This window comes from Phaenicophaeus curvirostris, chromosome 1 (genome assembly GCF_032191515.1).
Source record: "Phaenicophaeus curvirostris isolate KB17595 chromosome 1, BPBGC_Pcur_1.0, whole genome shotgun sequence".
NCBI classification, from domain to species: domain Eukaryota; kingdom Metazoa; phylum Chordata; class Aves; order Cuculiformes; family Cuculidae; genus Phaenicophaeus; species Phaenicophaeus curvirostris.
Window position 1 is genome coordinate 156,514,803 of NC_091392.1, and position 20,849 is coordinate 156,535,651.

Sequence of the window (20,849 nt, forward strand, 5' to 3'; positions counted from 1 at the left end):
CTTGGCCCAGAGGTTGAATGGGAGCTATAGCACACTCCGTTCCCAATGCTGCTGTGCAAACAAGCCTGCTGCCTGCTTTCCTCTTTCCCTCTTCCCCATCAGTGCCTCTGTGTGGTACCTGCAAGTTGTAGGGTACCAAGGAGGCAGAGAGCCTGCAAAGGGACACCTCATCCCTAAATGCAGCTGCAGACCCCACTTGATCCTGCTGGGGCATTAACAGATCAACAAAGAGCCTGCTGCATCGAGCTCCGACATACATCAAAGGGTACACCTAACTCTAGCTGTGTTTTTTCCTTTTTTTTTTTTTTTTTTTTAATTCAAATGTCTATAAGGTGATTACATCCGGGTTTGTGTCCACACGGCAAAACCAAAGAGCATTCATCAAAAGAATAATGATGTAAATGTGGCTTCTTATCCTCCAGCGATTGCCCATCTGGCAAAAAGCTTTAGAAAATGTAACAATAGTTTTGAAATAAGTAGGAGGAAGGTAAAGACCGGCAGTGTACTTTCCACATCAATAGCAAATATACTACTGATGTGGAAAGTAAACAGCTTCAATCAAGAGGAGAAGCCGCAGTGGAGAACTTTACACCTGCGAGCTGCAGGCTGGAATGCCAGTGTATTAAGACTGAGGTAGAAAAACCCAAGTTCATCACCTTACATTGCAAAACCAGCTTTTAAAAGCTGTATCATCTGCAGTCAGATAATCACAGGAGGGCAGCTGAAACTCAGAGGATTTAAAAACCTTGCCACGTATTCCAAAAGTTACCTCCTTGGATGAACATGGACTGCTCAATACGCTCAGCTCAACTCTATTCTACAAGTATTGCTGAAAACTAGCCCCCCGGGAAGGGCATTTGGGGGGACAGGGGGGTGGCTGCGTGCAGAAAGGAACTTCAGAGGCAGCCCATGCAGGTGGCTTAGTACAGCTGAAGTTAATTCCACCTCAAACCCACTCTCTGCGTTTCAGCAAGCGCCCTTCAAGCAGGGATAATTTATACCTTCATTCCCGCATTATCCAAAACGATGTAAAGAGGCTCAAACCTGAAACTACTGAGCGAAGCCTAAGGGAGCGTGTGCCAAGCTGCCGCCACCCTCTCCCCTGCCCTGCAACGCTCACCTGCAGGGGAAGGAGATACTAAAACCTAATTTTACAGGTCGAGCGGTTTTTTTGTTTGTCGCTTTCGGGTCTGTTTTTCCTTGCTGCCCCCGGGGAGCCGCAGGGACACGGGCTGGGGTCGAACTCGGGGGCGGGGGAGCCCCGAAGAGGAGCTAAGGTCCCCCCCGAAGGCTCGCCCCGATCCAGGCTGCGACCTCGGGGAGACACCAGGAGCCCGGGGGCAGCTCCCCGCTCCCCACCGGGACCCCGAGGATGCTCCGAGGGGTCGGGGTGTCCCTTGGGAGCAGCGTCCCGCTCTCCAGGGGGACCCCAAGGGGGCTGGAGAACCACCTAGAGGCAGCCCCCTGCTCCCAGCTGGGGTGCCGGGGATGCTCCGAGGGGTCGGGGTCGCCCCTAGAGGCAGCGCCCCGCTCCCAGCTGGGACCTCAGAAAGACACCAGGGGGCTGGAGACCCCCGGGAGCAGAGCCCCGCTCCCCACGGGGACCCTGAGGATGCTCCGAGGGGGTCGCGGTCTCCCCTGAGGGCAGCGCCCCGCTCTCCAGTGGGACCTCGGGGAGACACCAGGGGGCTGGAGACCCCCCACGAGGAGCAGCTCGCTGCTTCCAGCTGGGATACCGGGGATGCTACGAGGGGTCGGGGTCTCTCCTGGGAGCAGCGTCCCGCTCTCAGCTGGGACCTCAGGGGCACCCCAGGGGGCTGGAGACCCCCGGGAGCAGCGTCCCCCTCTCCAGTGGGACCTCAGGGAGACACCAGGGCGCTGGAGCCCCCGCGAGGGGCAGCTCCCTGCTCCCAGCTGGGATGCCGGGGATGCTCCGAGGGGCTGAGGTCCCCCCCCACGGGCAGCGTCCCTCAGCCCGGGGGGACAGCAGGCGGCCGCGGTCCCTGCCCTGCCCGCCGGGATCCCGGGGGGGCGCTGGGGGCGGGCGGGGGCGCCGGGAGCTCCCCCTGCTGATTGGGCTGCGCGGCCGCCCCCGCCGCGCTCCGCCCGCCGCCGCTAATTCCCGGGGCTCCGCCGCTAATTCCCGGGGCTCCGCCGCTGCCGCCGGGCCCATGGCGAGCACCTCGGCGGAGATCATCGCCTTCCTGCTGACCATCTCGGGCTGGGTGCTGGTCTCCTCCACGCTGCCCACCGACTACTGGAAGGTTTCCACCATCGACGGGACGGTCATCACCACCGCCACCTTCTGGGCCAACCTCTGGAAGACCTGCGTGACCGACTCCACCGGCGTCTCCAACTGCAAGGACTTTCCATCCATGCTGGCGCTGGACGGTCAGGCTCCCCGCGTTCCCCCCGTCCCACCTCACCCACCCCGTCCCCTGCCCCGTCGTGGGGCTCCGGGGCTCCTTGAGGGTGGGCGATGCCCTTCGATGGGGCTGCTGGGCGGCGGAGAGGGGCAGGGGGCAGCGGGGACCCTGGTGGAGGCGTCTCCCGCGTGGGGTCGTGGGCGAATGACCTCATGTCCCCTGGCAGGTGACACCGTGCCGCTCACCAGCACCTGTGTGAGCGGGTATTTTCCCCTAAAACCCATCATTCGAGATTATATTTGGTGCTTAAGCTTAGCCTCTATCGCTACCAGCTTTTTTATTTTCCCTGTCGGAAGGCTCCATGTGTGTGGATTTGACACAAGAAGAATGCAAGCAAATTTTTCCTTGCCAATTTATTTTCCAACTGTCGTGACATTCCCCTTTCGTATGGTTTTGCCAGCCACGCAACGGTCGGTGGAGAAGAACAAGCCTTGGCGTCATGTTGTTTTAATTAATGTTCCTCTGGTTCTTTTTGCTGAGCAGTTATTAACTCAGGTGTAATTGCTTCATTGATAAATGACAGTGTAAAAGCTCGGGGCGGTGAGGGATGCAGAGGTATGCAAAAGCGATGCAGAGCTTCGTGAAGTTTTAGGGTGGTGTTTTTCTGAAGCAAAGCGGAGAGTTTTGCTCTAGTGCCTGAAACAAGAGGCTGGGTTGGTGCTGCTTTTCTTCCCGGTTAAGGGGAAACATTTTTGCCCTTTAAGGAAGCCCTACTGGGAAACTGGGTCACTGCAGGAAATCTTTACAACTAAACTTGTAGTTGTGATAAGGCCGTGCTGATTAGGGCTGGTAGTAACAGGGAAAGTGCAGATGGCATCGGTTTCTAGCCTCTGGAGTGGAGAAAGGAGGGACAGGTTTTTAAAATTTCCTAATGTTTAGGATGAACATTAGGGAAACGTTTTTCATTAGGCTGAACATTAGGAAAAAATTTTTCACAGAAAGGGTCATTGGGCACTGAAACAGGCTGCCCAGGGAGGTGGTTGAGTCACCTTCCCTGGAGGTGTTTAAGGCACGGGTGGATGAGGTGCTGAGGGGCATGGTTTAGTGTTTGATAGGAATGGTTGGACTCGATGATCCGGTGGGTCTCTTCCAACCTGGTGATTCTATGATTCTATGAAAATGATGGCACCTTTTCGAAGTTTTTATGGTCAGAAGTGATTGACTATACAAGTGACTTCGATACTGCAGAAAAATCAGGTCTACTCTCCATGGTCTGTCCTGACATTCCCCTTGCACTAGAGTCTAGGAGTGAATTTCAGTGTGAAAGGTTTGTTTAAAACGAAGAGAAAGTCTGTTAATCAGATCAGTAACAGAGATTAATGTTATTGTAACAAGGATTAACATCATGAAGGTAATTAATACGCGTATCAGAAAACCTTTAACCTCCATATGTACAAAGGGCTAAAGAGGTCAAGACACTAAAAAGACGTAATGCAGGCAACCCTTAAGCATCACTGTTGTAGGATGCTTCCCTTGGATGGAGAAGTACCATTTCCCAGATATTCTTTTGACACAGCCCCATGGTGATAGAGGGGTTTGTCAGTTCTTTCAAAGGGGTGGGAGAAATAGCTAGTTTCTTTTGGTGTCAGTCACCCTATGGCCAAGTGCAGCAGCTTAGAACGTGGTTTCCAGGCTTGGCCAAGGAGCTAAGTGTGGTCTGTGTGCAGGTGGGCACGGCGTGTTTGCCAGTGCGTAACCCTTGGGATCCAGCAAATCTGTTGTTTAGCTGTTCTTTTAGTTCTGGGTTAATCTGTTTTTAGAGTAAGAAAAGCGTAGTTACAAACAAAGTCCTTACCACCCTTTCCTCCAAACTCTGGTGCATTGAAGCCTTGTGCATTGGGTAACACGTTCCACCTGCCCAAGGAATTTGTTTCTGAGGCACCTTCTGCACAGTGAAACAACCACCAGAGCACTAACTCATTTTGGACAGAAGTAAATCCACAATGCACATCTGGATGGCCCTTATCCCATCCTCCTGGCCAGACTGTTTATCAGTCGTGGAAGGTTCTTGGCTTCGGTGTTTCTCAATGGCCTCTCTAAGTGCTGTGGGGACAGGTCCAGGTACCAGACACAAAGTGAATGGAAGGCAGGATGGAGAGAGAGTGACACAACCCCCACAGCACAGGCCAGGCAAGCTGGGATGGGGTGGAGGGGAAGCCACTACAGTCATCTAGCTTTCAGTAGCTAGCCTCTCCCAGATTCTTCTCCCTGCAGTTACAGGCTCTGCTGAGAACCCGTTAGCATCTGGCAGTGGGTGTGCGTGTCCCCTTTTCCACCCTAACCCTCCCCCAGTGCAGGAGCGTACTTCAGGGTTGCGATGCGTCACACATAGCTTAGAAAAATTTGTATGTCGGCATGAAGTCAGATCTGCCTTGACACTCAAGTAGCCTTTCCCTTCCTTCCTCTTCTTCTTTGCGTAGACTTACCTGGCTAAACTGGATCCCGTTCCCTGTGACTGGGAACATGGGAGTTCCTGACTCCATCCTCAGGTGAGGGACTCGGATGATACAAAAAAGGGCAGATCCCATTTCCTGCTTTCACCTGAAGTGGTTTTGAGTGTACAGAGATACATGAACTGATAAGGTGTTGCTTTCCTCAAAACGGTAGAGCAGAATTGGGAAATTACTAGAAATACCTTTGTCATCCTAGGGAAAGGTGGCACTGCTCCAGTCCTTTCTCATGGAGCTGGAGGATTTGCCTCAAAGAGTAGTTCCTTTTCTACAGAAATGGTTTTTTTTGGTCAAATTGGAAACCTCTGAGTTTTGCTGGACTTCTTATCCAGAGAGACTACTCAGGTCTGCCAGAAGATCAGAGGCAAAATGAAGGGGTAAGAAATCAGGATATCACCATGCCAGTTGCTGGGCATGAGTGTGGGGTGCAGGAGGAGTCCTTTCTTTTCCAGAAGCAGTGTTTCGGTTTGGGTCAGAAGTGATCCAGAGATGGTTCTCTGCTACCCTTGTTTCAATTTGCATCCCAGAGTGCTCTTGGGACTGTGCTTCCCAGATTGCTGTAGGGTGGCAGGGCAATGGGGCTGCCCTCACGGCTCTCAGGCCATCACTCCACACCAGCAGCCAGCAGATGGGATGCCCAACACGCGATACCCTTCTACCTTTATTCATTCCTATACATGTAATTAGTTTGGGCAGCCCCTCTTAAGAGCTCAGCCCCACATTCTGTATGGAAGCAAAATTACTCTTGCTGTCTGTGGGACTTACATTTGGGGTTAACTTTTGTGCTCTGCTGGTCATAGGTGGAAACATAAGTGATGAAACCACCTCCCTGAAAGAGGACATATCAGTTACCGTGTTTCCTGCGTGTATCTGATGACCTTTTGTAGGAACAGAGCTGAACAAAACTTTAGTTATGAGCTAAAAGAGGGTTATTAGAGCTTAGAAAAGCATATAAAAGCAATGGGTGTGTACTTTCAGAAGGAATCAGCGGTGTATCTGTAAGGCAACCTGTTATACTTCACGTGATGCAGACTGCAAGATGCCACTGGAGGCACTTATTGTGAGAGTGACAGTCCCCAGAACTTTGCATATGTTTTTTTTCAGAGTGTCATATGATATGAATATATGAATTCTGCCTAACCCGTTGTGATCATGAGAGACAAGTGTGAGAGCAGTGAGTCAAGCAAGCTGAAGATCTAACAAGATTAATTTGAATGCAAGAGAAAACACATTTGTTTTAAAAAAAAAAAAGCACCTTGAAATAAGTTTCTCTTGGAATGCTGCTAAACATGACATGAGTAATGTATGTTTGCCCGCTTGTCTGTTTAAAACATAAGGCTTTTTGTTGCTTCGGAGCTTCATTTGTGTGGTCAATGTGTACATGGCAAGTCTCCTACAGGAGCTGGTGAAAATACAGACAATAAATGTCTGGGAAAGGGACAGTCTAGTCTTAGGTCTTGAATGGGAGAGTGAGAAGAATTAGGCAACTGTACCTTACACTTCTCTTCATTATAAACCTTGGTAAGCCATGTAATGTTCTTGCTTTCTAGGAAGCAAAGAGAAAGTTAATTACTCTTACTGCCAAATGATATACATGCTTTCAGCATAGGGTCCAAGCAATAGGAGGCTGAATTTGGTGAAAAGATTGATTTCACTCTTTCACGCTTCCTCACGCTTCAGTGAGACTAGTGGGACTAATGGAGTCTTCTCCTCTTCTACCTCGCTGGTGTAGATTGTGAGATTATTTATTTCATGTATTTTATTTTAAAAATGTGTGTCAATTGGATGACTGCTGTGGTGAACTGAAATAAGTACCACCGTGGTTGGCCTGCCCAATTCGGTGAAATATTAGTGAGGAAGGTTATTCATTCAGCAGAACTGAGCAGTCCTCCAGCTCATGCTGTTTATAATTGAAAATGATTTCTGAGTGAGTGAGTTAATTATTTCTTGCTGTCTCACTACCCTTTACCTATTCTAAAACTGTGTATTGACCTTCAGGAACAGCTCGATTTCAGCTGTGTGGTTCCAAGCATATGCTAGTTATTTTGGTTGGGGTGAATATTTACTGTTTCTCCTAGGAGATTCAGACATAAATAAAAGTTTAGAGGACCTCTGGGTAAATATGTTCATGGTTCAGCACTTTAATGTGTCAATTAGCTACTAACAGTGTCAATAAATTGGACCTGTCAAAAAATAATAGCTTCCTTGCCAGCCTTCATCTCCTACTTTACCTGTGTGTTGCTAGAAATACATTATACACCATCAAAAGTAGTAAAAGCCAACTTTTCCGTGCCTATAGCAAAAATTAACAAAGCAAGACTGTTTTCTTCGGACTTGGGTATTATAAACTAAGAGCCACCTCTTGAGGTCTTCATAACACCCTTTTCCTACTGACTTCCCTTGGGTCTTGCCTGAGTGAAGAAAAAAAATCAGAACGGGGATCTGACTCAAAAGCAGAGGTGAACCTGTCACCTGAGTTTGAACTGAACTGTCTGGGAGCACGATTTTATGTCACCATTGAGGAAATTTTACTCTGCCCAGTTGGATGAGAAAGGTAGTCATCTCACCTGATTTTAAGTAACTGCAATTTGACTTTCACTGTGAGTCGCCCTATACCCTCCACTTTATTTATCATGAATGGAGATAAGGAGGTATCTTCAGAGGACAGCTCATCCTTCTACCATTGGAGATTGTTATAGCTCAGACTAACGTACCTAATTATAATGACAGACATTTCAACAAGCACAAATGACTCTCTCTTATGTTCTGACTTGAGAGGCATACAGCAATTACAGTTATTTCATTAACGATTGTATTTCTTGAGCAGATGGGCTACAGAAGAATCTTACTAACAAAAGAAGTCCATATACATGCCAACACATGTAGAGAAATGGCAGTAGGTTGTGTTCACAGCCATGCAACACAGCAACTACATTTAGTAGGACTAATAAAACAGGGTGTTACGTGGTACAAATTTCTTCTTGCGTGCTGCTTGTTGCTCAAAGCTGCGAAACAATGGGTTAAAATATTTTTCAAACAAAGAGCAGTCATCCCGGAGCTGGTATGCCTCCAGCAGTAGCCAAAGTGGGTAGCAGTAAGGTGAGCAGAAGGCAGCCAAGCATCAGCGGTAGCCACCTGCAGCCAGGCACAGATTTCTCTTTAAGGAATGTGTCCAATCTGTTTTTGAATCTCTGTAAACCTTTAGCATTCACATATCCCGTGGAAAGGAGTTCCACAACTTCATTATATGACTAAGTGCGCTTTTTGTTTTGAATCTGCTGCCTTCTGTTTTCATTAGCTGTCCTCTGGTTCCTGTTTTAAGAGACAAATTTCCTATATATTTAAGACTTTTCTGCAAGGTTCCTTTGTTGGTTATTTGTTGCTATGTAAAATTTGGTGTAATAGGTAATGAAAATAGGGTTTAGCTTTCAACATTTCCACCCACTGGCGATCAAAGTGAAAAGAATGAATACCTTAATAGTGGAAGTACATTTTTATTTTAAATGAGATGTAATGACAGGTTATGAAGAAAAACATCTTGTGATGGTTATTCAGCTGTGTAAGATTGCAGTGTTCCACCCTGTAAACAGTGATTATCACAGCCTTTCTATTACAAGATATTCTCAGAAGGGAGAAGAGGCCAAGCAAACCGTTGTCCTGCTGAGAGGCCCTGCCCCTTGTAGGTCTAGCTCAGAGTGGCTGCAGCCACCATGGCAAAACTGGATGTGACTAAAACCAGCCCCATTTGTCCAGGCTGAAGAGTGGCAGTAGTTTATTTTATCTCACTGGGTTACTGCTGTCCATGAAGCTGAGCACATGTTTGACCTCATTGCAGAATGAGGGCCTTCTTGGATCCAAATCATCTTGGTTGCATGTCCAGGCAGGTCCAAGACCCCAGCTGATCTGCTGCCAGTCGTCTTGCATCGTCTTGCACGTGTCAAGACTTTGTGTGCACAGAGTGGCTCTGAAACCTGTGACAGATGCTGCACAGACCACGTGGAGTTGCTCTTCACAACCTCATGGGTACAGCCTCTTGCAGATACTGTACCAAATGCTGCTTGATTATTTTTTGCAGTCCTGAATACCATAGTATGTTTGTTATGAGCTAGGCATAGGACAAACATCACCTAGGAGAATACACTCAATGGAAAGGTGACCATTTCTCCAGTCAAGGTCTGATTTGGTTTGCAATAGTGAATGCCTGACGTTGCGCAGAGGGAAGAGGAGGGACAGCAAACCCCATTGTGGTCCTGGTTCTCACATTAGCCTTGCTCTTTCTCACTGCAGGTTACATCCAAGCCTGCAGAGGACTAATGATCTCCGCTGTCTGCCTGGGCTTCTTCGGTGCCGTTTTTGGACTGGTTGGGATGAAGTGTACAAAAGTCGGAGGCTCCGATCAGACTAAAGCAAAAATAGCTTGTTTAGCTGGACTGATTTTCATACTCTCTGGTAAATACACTTTATTTCTTTAAGTTTTAGTATTGGAAGTCATACCAGAGCTGCTTCTTTTCCGCAGAAATCCGCACACAGTTCTCCGTGACGTCATTGACTTCAGGGTCAGGCCCAAAGCTCTTCTGCTGGCTCCACTGAATGGTTTGTCTTATGCTTTTCAGGGCTGTGCTCTATGACTAGTTGTTCCCTGTATGCAAACAGGATTACGTCTGAGTTCTTTGATCCTTCTTTTGTTGCACAAAAGTAAGTACTTTCCTATACCCATAAATCTTTCAAAGAAGTACACCCTAAGTTTCATACTGCGCACCATGTTGGGCAGAGGAGGAGAGTGGGCTGCAGTTTTATTTAATAGCATTTTCCAACTGTAGTAACCATATGCTGAAATTTAACAAACACACACCTTCCCATACAGTGATTGCTCTGTAATCTTTGCGCCGAGGTTTATCACAGCATAGCAGGGTTCTGCCCTGCTTGCTGCAGAGCAAAGGGGGTTTATCGATAGTGAAGCTTGCCTTTATGTCACAGATGCAGCAAAAGGGTTTCACAAGACAGAGGCACTCATTAGGCACATCATTCATTAGAGAAGGAAGAAAATTATTTCTTTAGGCTTTTGACAGAAAATGGTTTCCATAAAGGTATCGAGCACTGTTTAATCTTGACTCCTCTCGAAGAGAGGTTTTGTCAGGCTCTGTGGACTTTTTTGCTGACAGATTTTCAAATCCAGATGACTAAAATTTGGACCATAAACCTTATTGTAACCCAACATCATATAAGCACTAACATAGATGCTTTGACTTTGCATTTAATTAAATTTGAGGGAGCAAATGTTTATCCATACCAGAACTAATGAGCATCCCTAAAGACGCCCTTTAAAGCTCTACAAGTTCTTAGGACCTACAAAGGCAGCAATTTGTTAACCAGTGCTTGGATTTTGGATTCACATCTTATCCACCAAGTCTGAAAACACTGGCTGTAAATTGTAACCTCATAGACTTTCTTGGTTGGGTTTCTTATGTAATGCCAAGTTGTCTTTAAAGACAAGAATTTCAAAGTTTTCTTGGTGGTGATTCCAGAATATGACAAGCATTGGGTATTAAATTCCCTGAGATCGAAGTAAGGACTCAGTAAGGAACCCTCTGCCTTTTAGTTTCTTCTTGACAGAAAGAAAATAGTCTGAGTAAATAACATTAACTGGATCCATGTTTGTGGTAGGGCTGGCACTGCTGCTTCTGTCTTGAAAACAAATTCATATTAGTTTCCTCTGTAATTCTGCTGTGGTTTTTGCTTGTTTGATATGGTGAGGACAGGAGCCAGAGGCCTCCAAAAGAAACAAGTATGTGAGGTACTGTGAAGAAAATGGAGCTTGGCTATACAACCAGAAGTTAATTATTTATCAGGCTTACTGTTCCTTGTGAAAAGTACCATAGTTGTTGCCAGAAGTCCCTTTCCTACACCGTATTCCTGTGCTGTTTTCTGCTGCAAAAGAGCAGGCAGATCTCACAGCGGAGTTTTTACTGTGAGCAAATACATTCAATTTAAATATTGAAATAAAGGTAGTAAAACATCCTCTGCAGAAATTACCTTTTTTCTGAACAACCTGCATAGCTCAACTGCATGCACACATAATCACGACCACAAAGATAAAGGCAGAGAGGGGAGCCAGAAGTGGTAATTTGTGTTGCATACAGTGTAGCTCATGCAATGACCTTGTGTCAGGTTAAGCTGATGGTGGCGTTTGACTCCTTTCTCCTCAACCAATGTAAAACATGTTGGAGTAATGTATTGCATTGCCTTTTCTGAACTTTTACTTCGATGTGCATTATCATTCTTACTGATGAGTGGGGTTAGTTTATCCAAATTATCTGACTAACTTTCCATCATTTTTTATAACAAATTGTTTCTCTTCATCTTTCTTTTTTCTGAATGAATCATGCTTAGTTCATACAAGCCCTATTTCCACTGTCTTGCTGTGACTTTTGAATCTATTTTTCCTTTTCCAAGCATCATAAGAGTTAGACATTAAAAATATGTATTTCCATTGGATAGTTGTATAGATTCATTGAGTAGGTAAAGAAAAGTTCGAACCCTAGGTTCTGTCACAGAGTCTGTAGGTAGGTAGGTAAGTCCTTTACATATGCCAATATCTAGTTGGCTAATGAAACTTCCACTGGTTTGCTTGGGAGTTTGCTTCATGATCCTAACATATGTAACAAATAGAATGTTTGTACTCATATTATATTTTTTCCATTTCACTGAATTCTGCCTCCCTGAGTTAGAGTAAAAAAATCTGCTCTTAGCCTGCTTGGTCAGTGTAACTGACAGTGGCTTTCCATTCACTGCATTTGAATTCTCTTAGTCTTCAGTGATCACCACCTCAAGCCTCTTCATCCTGCGCCCCCCAAAGCTGCCAGTGATCTTCTCAAAGTGATCCTTCAGCAGATTGATTTCACTGGTGGGAGACAGTGCATACACACTCTCAGACTTCGGAGGCTGGTTGTTCTGGTTCTTGCAACCAAGAATGAAAAGAATAGAAGAGCGTGTTTCCTGAAAACGCTTTAATGATAAAGAGGGAAGGGAAAAACAGTGAGTGCAGAAATATCTTCTAAAAAAACCTTTCTCTTCTTTTTAATCTCTTGTTCTGGAGGTGCCAATGCACGTAAGGGTTTTGTGATATGGGTAGGTTTTCTTATGTACTGGATTTTGGTGGAAGGTTGGTCTTCGCTTCTTAAATACTGAAAAGACAGATGGGATAAAAATCAGGGAGCTATGCACAGGTTGACATACCATCGAAAAGTCAATATTTTCCTCATAAACTCCAAAGTAAATTACAAGTGGGAAGACCCATTAGGCCAGCTCTGCCACTCATTATCCTAGCAGTGTAGCAGTGTAGCAGTCACCCCAGAAGAGCCCATATATACAATCTGTTTGTACATGTTATAGTAGCAAATGTTGTTTCAAAAGTACAGCCAATCCCAAGAGCACAGACTAGACTCCTTGTCTTCTTTACTGACTTGTAGGCAACAGTCAGGTAACTCTTTTCTACCCAATTAAACCCAAGGTGACCTTGATTTCTTCTCTGTACCACTGAAGAGCTTCAGGAAGGGAGATGGCTATTGGTCTCCTCTCCCATTTGCCTCTGGCCAACCGTGTAATGTTGTTAGATGGAAATGTAGAAACAAATTTGCGCTTGACATTTCATAGGAAGATTGTCTTGGCAAGTGGGTTGTTTCATCAACAGCCTCTTGGGTCTTGGTCCAGCTGTGTTCTCCAGTACCACAGTTGTCTGCACTGACTTCTGTGTGGATCCATGTACCTTAGATGTACTCTGGCAGTACCTGCAGGGATGATGGGATCCCCAAGGTGGGACTTACCTGATGACACTTCACATCAGTTAGTCACTTTGATCTGTCTTTGCGACTTATTAAAGAGTTATTAAAGGTTGGTGTGATGCAGCATTCGTATTTCAGATGTGTGCTTAGTGTGTATTTCTTGTGTGTTGATTATAATGGGATCCTAGGTGATGAGCTGTGATGTAGTTATCTGCTTCCCATCAGAGAACTTCCAATCCTTGAACAGACAGAAATCTCCTCAAGTCTTGTGAAAACTGTGGTTGGAAATGTTAGTTAGACTTAAAGCTTAAATGTTTGACAGATTTTATGGTCAAATGGGGCTGGATGCAGGGTTCTCCAGGGTGAAAGGAAGCTGAGCTATGGTTTCTAGCAGTTTAGTTTGGGGGGTTGGGTGGCCAAGTTCCACACTGGATATGGAGAATGTTTGGGCAAATCTGATTCTTTTTTAGCAAGGGTTGGTAAATAAAAATTCTGCTAAGGATGATGTGAACAGAAAATGAAAAAGAAGCCTAGAAGTTAGGGTGCTAGCGAATCCATGAAGTGTGAGGTGCAAGTCCTCACATAGTGTCCTACCTCTCAGCTCTAGTGGCTCCATCTCTTTTTGCCAATAGGTCCCAGAGTCAGAAATTATTTGAACCTGAGTGTCCATAGCATCTAGCTCTGGTATCAAGTGCAGCTTTTTCTCCCTGTATGACTTTTTCGTTTTAAAGGTCTGTGCTTTACCTCTGGGTGGAATCTCAAGCAATTTTTTTTGTTGTCCCGCCAGCATTTGTCCCCTTGTGACCTATTATAGAAGTTGTTATAGAAGTTCAGGCTCACTGGGGATTTGTGAGTGTTTCCACAGTGTCATCTTTGTAAAGACAAGGTTTGTAGAACAGCTTGCAGGTGTTTTCAGTTACATATTTCAGCTAACGTTAAATTAGGATTTGTTCACATGGAATCAAGTGCACAATCTTTCAGCTATACAGGCAGACTGGCAGGGAGAGGTTTTCATTCGGCTGCCTCACCAGAGCTTGCAATAAATAAACAGACTTTGTAGCAAAGGTTTGAAGAGCACAGCCGCCTGACTGATAACTGCGGCTGGACTGGGGATAGGGGCTTGTGTTTTCAATACAGGATCCTAAGAGTCAGGAGGAGATAATGGAGAAGCTGGAGCTGGGAAGGAGGAGCAGGACACAGTCTGTCCTAATAGTGAGGCATATGAGACTCTGGAGACTTTTAGGCCTGCAGTCTAATGCAGATCATCTTGAAAGTGTTTTAAAGAGCAGCATCTCTGGCAAAGAGCTGGGGAAGGAAGAAGATGAGTAGCAGCCATGGTTTGCTACTCATCTTGAAGCTCCAGAGCTCAGGCTATGGGCTCTAAGCTCAAGCAAGGGGAAGAAAAGAATGTCTTCCCCATGCCATTCTTTTCCTTCATTTACTACGGTTGCTTTAGAAACTTGGACTTACCCTTGTATGCTCCTATAGCACAACCATCTCCTCTTGGAGCCAAACTGAGCAATTTCTGGCTGCAAGCAAGTGCTCTGGGTGGCAGAGGGAACTGTTGCTGGTGACCTGGAGCTGTATCCAAGGGCTTGGAGGGGAGTGAATCCAGCGTGAATCCAGCCACAGGGACTAGAGAAGCAGCAAGGTGCCAGCATGTGCTCATACAGACATGCGCATCTGCAAATACATGCATGTATGTGCGTATCTCTATATGGATATGCATACATTGCACATATGTGTACGCATATTGCATGTGCGCGTTATACGTATGTATAAAAGCCTCATGTTTTAAGCAGGCTGGAGTGTGGAGAGGGAGGGAGAGAGATCCTGAGAGCAAGAGGGGAGAGTTTAGGTGAGTTGTAGGCAGCAGCTCAAGTCACCGTCTCAGCCAAAGCCCAGACCAGCTTGGCAGCTTGCAGGAACAAACCTGAAGTGGTGCAAGGAGGCAGGAGCTCTGTGCTGTAAATGGATCAAAGAGTCATATAACCCTGCAGCCAAGCAATCCAGGAGGAGATGTAGAAAAGCGAGGCAAACTGTCTGCCTGTGTGGGGAGGTTAGCATTGCCCGAGTGTACCACAGGGATGGAGTTTGTCTCCACAGTAAGAGGGAAATGAGGAGAACATGGGTGAACAGCAGACCTGCTGATTTTGTGCCTCAAGCTCTGCCAGGGAGGTTCAGGCTGGACATTAGGAAAAAATTTTTCACGGAAAGGGTCATTGGGCACTGGAACAGGCTGCCCAGGGAGGTGCTTGAGTCACCTTCTCTGGAGGCGTTTAAGGGGCAGGTGGACGAGGTGCTGAGGGGCATGGTTTAGTGTTTGATAGGAATGGTTGGACTCAATGATCCGGTGGGTGTTTTCCAACCTGGTGATTCTATGATTCTATGAATAAAACCTATGTCAATGGAAAATTCTTCAGGAAAGAAATAAAATATAGGGGTTTTATTCTGAAAAACTGTTAAGTTCATGCTCTCTTTTGTTAAACCCATTTATTAACTTCCTGTAGGTATGAATTAGGAGCAGCTTTGTTCATTGGATGGGCTGGAGCTTCACTGTGCATAATTGGTGGCAGCATATTCTGCTTCTCAATAGCTGAAAACAGTAACACTCCAAGGTAAAATGCAAGTTGTACTTGTTGAAAGAAATCGATACTAGTGCATTTGTACCTGCTATATGTCTGTGGCTTGATTGCTTTTCCAGAACACTTTGTAGTGAGGTTCAGAAAAGGATGGTGCGGATGAGAGAAGATAATGAGATTTGGGATGTTCTGTTCAACGTTAATGTAATTAAGAAAAGCTATTGACTCAGAACAATTACTTGTGTTATAGATACTTGATAAACTTACTACAGCTGGAATAAAAATGCATTCATTGATCTAGGGAAAATGGTCAGGTCACCTTACAGATGTGAATAGACAAGGCTGTTTAATCACAGATCATCAGATTGGAAGTGAGAGAGGTGAAGGGCAGTGAGGTTGGCAGCGGGACCTCTAGCAGCAGAAGAGGGGCGATAATGAACAGGCATAGCTGGAGGGAGTAACCGTTCACCTAGGGTCTTCAACAGCCTCAATATTTCATGATTGGGCCCTAATTTACTTGGCTGTGAACAAGGGATATGAGTTTATATAAAATTGAACTGCAAAGAAAGATGCTGGAGGGGAAATGTCAAGCTAGAATGAGACCACAGAGGCAAAGCAGGTGTTCCTCTGCTCCCTCCCCTGGAATTTATCGCTATATTCCTTTACATTTCTTTTAGTTTTATATTGCTGCAATACTTCAATACAGAGATGTTTCTTGTCTGTGGGATGAGCTGCAAATGGTTGATTCTCTTTTCTTTTCAGGAGGGGCTACGCATATAATGGAGCCGCATCTGTGATGTCTTCTCGTACAAAGGTCCATAACAGTGTCCCAGACAAAACCCCACCAAAGCACTTTGACAAGAACGCTTATGTTTAATTGTACTGTTGGAAGATTCAAAGCATTTTAAAAACGAGTTTGTATGTTTCATGCAGAGTGATTTTTTTCCCCCCCAAGCCCAATGTAATTACCACTAAGACAACGACTTTTTAAAACAGTAACTTGCAGCTTTTTACATATTGATGTAAATTTTATTATGTAATATTTTAAGATTGATGTTGGTATTGTAAAGTTTATACCTGGAAATCATGAGCTGATGTTGCTTTCTTGAAAAAAATAAATGGGTTATTTACCAATATGGTATCTCGATTGCTTCTGGAAATGGCATCAAACACTTCTGAAATGGGTTGAGTACTGGGCAAAAGAGCCACACTGTGTGCAGGTTAATATATCTCTGTGCAGGTAACGTATCTCTGATTAGCAGTGACACTGGAATTGCACAGCGCATCATCACTGCAGTGCAAGACAACGACATTCTGGACATTAGGAAAAAATTTTTCACAGAAAGGGTCACTGGGCACTGGAACAGGCTGCCCAGGGAGGTGGTTGAGTCACCTTCCCTGGAGGTGTTTAAGGCACGGGTGGACGAGGTGCTGAGGGGCATGGTTTAGTGTTTGATAGGAATGGTTGGACTCGATGATCCGGTGGGTCTCTTCCAACCTGGTGATTCTATGATTCTATGACAGCCAGTGGCAAACAGCAAAGCTCTTCATTGTCACGTTGCCAGCATGGAAGAACATGCAACTTGGTTAATTTGGTGCCACAGGAATATGAAAAGGGAGAGAAGGGATGAAGTGAAAATAAGTATGGGATGTGGGGAGGCAGGAAGAATTGGGTACCCAGGAGAGTTAGGGTCAGTTGCTATGGAAAGAGTCATGAGAGAGGGTCTTGCAAGGCCTAGGAAGAATGCGTGCACGAGAAGAAGAATGGATGTGGGATTGTGAGCTTTCATATGCATGGCAGGGAGAGGAAAGGCTGAGGCTGCAGCCTGTGGGGGCAGAGACAGTTCCTATATTCTGCATTTGCTCCATGCCACTGGGCTTCTGCCCTCCTCAGCGCTCTCCCCTGCTGGTGACAAGTAACTTCCAGAGGGTTGTTTCTGTTCCCTCCTGCTGGGCAGGATGCCGGGACACCTTCGGTGCCAGAATGGCTCCAAGCCACTGGGTTAGGAAAGGGAAGGAAAAACCCCAGGCAATTGTAGCTGCTTTGCTCTGCCAAAGACATTCCTGACCAAATAAAAGCAGGCGGTAACTTACAGAGCTTTTTAGATAATCCTGAATCCATTACAACGGTTCAAATCTTCAGCTGGTACTGGTTTATTTTTTAAAACCTGTCCATAGAAATGAGATGGCTTTTGAGAGGGTATTTGTATAATGAGTCAATGAATGATATCAGAGATTATGAATAACCACAAAAGGCCTTCTAGGCCTGAAAATTAGACATGCACTTGGCTCTGTCTTGAGGTTTGAACTGATAGGCCCTTGGAGTTTCAATACATTGGTTATTTGGTTGTAAATATAAAAATACCGAACAGTCCTATTTATCAAATGGCACAGTATGATAGAAAAGGTTTTGCATTTGATACTGTCTAAAATAGATCAGAACTACAAAGCCCTTCAGGGTTCTTTTTATCTTACTTTATTTTTGTATTTTTTAAGTCAAAACACCCCTGTGGTTTTTAAAGGCAGCTGTGAATACGGATGAAACAGAAACAGGAAAGTACTTGCACAATGACAGATCAGCACTTTCCTCACCTTGGCTTGATGTGTGGATTTTTTTTCCAATTCTTGGACTTCCATGTTAACTAAGACTCAAGTCTAATAATAAAAAAAATAACAACTTCCCAAAATAGGAGGCATTTCATAATAATTACTTTTATAGCTGAGGCTTTTTTTATTTTCTTTCCTTTGGTGTTTATTGTAAAACATTTTAGAAACATAACATTTTAATACATGGAAATATTTTATTTAAAATGTTCACAATTTTATATAAAGTTTATGATAAAAAACCAAGAAAATATGCATTTAAAAATTGTATAAAGTAATACTCTGGAGTAAATTCTGCTCATTGGCTAACAAGCTTTCTTGCAAGACCAGTTTCAATCTTTAATGTAAACATTGGAGGCAAATCTTCACCTCAGTGAAATTAAGGAGATTTTCACCACTGAGCTCACAAGAAAGAAGAATTAACTCTCAGTTTCCAAACAGACATGGCTGGTAATGCGTGTATGAGTATTTTTGTTTCACATTCACAAGAGCTCTGTAAACAGTATTCCTTGTTATTGCGTGACCGATATGAGAAAGGAATAGGAAACATTTGATGTTTTCAACTATATTTTCAACCCCAACAGAACCAAGTAGCGGTGCCTCCCTTCAGGAATGCAGCAATTAGGTATCTGAATAATCGCTCCAGTCTGTTACAGTGACCAAGCTGCTTTTTAATGTGCTTGTGTTATCAGCTTCATGAAGGCCTGTTAAAATAACACAAAAATAATAACAATTATTAATAACATTTTGGGGCTATTTTTACTTTGTATTTATTGATGAAATCACGTGCTATGGGAGCAAACACCTGTGGACCTCAGGAAGTCCAGAATTTCGACCAGTGAGGAAAACACAAGTGTTGATAACACAAAGGCTGTTTCTGTCCCAGAATACAATGCACAGTGCAACCAGTCCATATCACATTACTTTCCCTTTAAAAATAACCTGAAGTACCTTTATATGAGTGACACAGCTTTAACCTTTAAGTATAGTGACATGTTAGGGCTGGAAAAACCGACAGAAGTTCTATGTAGGACTGAGGCTTTTATTTTACCAGTAGCTCAAATATTTATCTCAGCCTGGTCACCTTGAACACATCTGAAATTTTACTATTATTCTCAGGACAAAGTAAGAAAATTTCCATCTTCCCTTAAATTTGGGAAGGGATTAAAAAAATCCTAGATAATTAATTTTTAAGATGAGACTGAAGCCTGATGGTCCTATATGTTTTAAAATCCCAAATTTAAGTTTCTTGGTATCTCCGTGTATTTATGTGTGTGTGTTGTTTATGTATCATAAATGTCACATATGATATCTGTGTGACAAAAACCCAAGCACATAGTTTTTCTTACTTGTGCTTTTCTTACAAGATACCATATATAGAATTACAACGTGTAATACGCTATATTTCAGTTCTCCTCTAGGTGTGTCAGCCACAGAATCATCGACTTATAGAATGGTTTGGGTTGGAAGGGACGTTAAAGGTCATCTAGTTCCAACCCCCCTGCAATGGGCAGGGACACGTCCTACTAGATCAGGCTGCCCAAGGTCCCATACAACCTGGCCTTGAACACCTCCAGGGATGGGGAATCCACAACTTCCCTGGGCAACCTGTGCTGGTGCCTCACCATTCTTATAATGAAGAATTTCTTCCTAATGTCTAACCCAAATCTTCCCTCTTCCGGTTCATAGCCATCCCCCCTTATTCTATTACTTCTTGCCTTTGTAAAAAGTCCCTCCCCACCTTTCTCGTAGGACCCCTTCAGGTACTGAAAGGCCTCTATAAGGTTTTCCTGGAGCCTTCTCTCCTCCAGGCTGAACAGGCCTAATTCTCTCAGCCTGTCCTCATATGAGAGGTGCTCCAGCCCTCTGATCATCTTTGTAGCCCTCCTCTGGACCTGTTTCAACAGTTTCATATCCTTCTTATACTGGGGATTCCAGAACCGGACAAAATATTCCAGGTGGGGTCTCATGAGAGCAGAGTAGAGGGAGAGAATCACCTCCCTTGAATTGCTGCCTATGCTTCTTTTGATGCAGCCAAGTTGGCCTTCTGGGTTTGGAGCACACATTGTCGAGCTTCTCGTCAATGAGCACCTCCAAGACCTTCTCCACTGGGCTGCTCTCTAACCACATCATCCCCCAGCCTGTATTAAAGCTGCAGATTGCCCTGACCCAGGTGTAGGACCTTGCATTTGGCCTTGTTGAACATCATGAGTTTCACAAAGGCCCACACATATTTGCTTAAAGCTTGTAATGCGGAAGGATGAATATGTTACCTTCCTCCTTCGGTATACTTTTCTTCGGAAGAGCCCATGCATGTACCACAGATGCAGCATTTGGCTCATCCTTCTGAACTGTTGATGCCTTCTGACCTTTATCACCTTTCATCAATAAAACATCTTCTTCTATTGATGATATATCCCAATCATCTTCATCACCTTCTGTGAACTAACAGGGAGAAAAAAAAGCATGCATTTTTCCATGCCCATTCGAGTTGGGCTGAGGTCTTCCATAAACTCAACAATGTGAAATTCCTAAAAAAAAAGCACTGGCATATGGCCTGTATGATATCTACCACCACAGTTTTAAAATCCATGTAATTTAATTACCTAATTATATTATTTCATTATTATAGTTGCAAAGTGGGTTGTTGAGGTTTTTTTTTTTCGAGTCAGGAACTTCAAAAGTTAAAAGTTCCACCAGTTTTATAACTAGCAGAAACCTATGTTTTTAGGTAGTCCAAGTCTAATTTAAAACAAGGATTTTCCTTTCTGAGATATTAGCTATTCCAATGAGATGGAAAGTCTTTTAAGCATTAGAATGTATGTTACTTAAATGAAAATAAAAAGATCACATTAGGACACAAGCTGGAAGTTCAGGTTGTTATAGAATCATTCTGTATTCACACTAGAAAAATTTAATATTGCAATAAAGGCCTCTTCAATTTTAAGTTGATTTATTTAAAGAGAAAATTAAATAATGGAACTTTAAAAAAAACCCCACATGGTG

At 44.5% G+C, this 20,849-nt stretch overlaps 2 protein-coding genes across 3 annotated transcripts in view; one reads left to right on the forward strand and one right to left on the reverse strand.

The window, feature by feature from the left end:
* CLDN10 (claudin 10) overlaps positions 1-16,375 on the forward strand; it is a 61,515-nt gene extending 45,140 nt beyond the window's left edge. The window contains exons 1-5 of one of the 2 annotated variants that reach the window (XM_069879121.1): positions 2,151-2,391; positions 9,164-9,325; positions 9,490-9,571; positions 15,168-15,275; positions 16,002-16,375. In XM_069879121.1, coding sequence (XP_069735222.1) covers positions 2,172-2,391; positions 9,164-9,325; positions 9,490-9,571; positions 15,168-15,275; positions 16,002-16,116 — 687 coding nt within the window. In that variant the 5' untranslated portion in view covers positions 2,151-2,171 and the 3' untranslated portion in view covers positions 16,117-16,375. Of the gene's footprint in view, positions 1-2,150; positions 2,392-9,163; positions 9,326-9,489; positions 9,572-15,167; positions 15,276-16,001 lie in introns of those variants that run through there. The other variant, XM_069879128.1, reaches the window with a different exon arrangement.
* Positions 16,376-17,713: 1,338 nt separating this feature from the next.
* The window catches only part of DZIP1 (DAZ interacting zinc finger protein 1), a 41,991-nt gene continuing 38,855 nt past the window's right edge, over positions 17,714-20,849 (reverse strand). Inside the window, exons 19-20 of the mRNA XM_069878944.1 lie at positions 20,117-20,288; positions 17,714-18,547 (exon numbers count right to left, since the gene is read on the reverse strand). Of these exons, the coding sequence (XP_069735045.1) occupies positions 18,465-18,547; positions 20,117-20,288 (255 nt within the window). The 3' untranslated portion in view covers positions 17,714-18,464. The remainder of the gene's footprint in view (positions 18,548-20,116; positions 20,289-20,849) is intronic.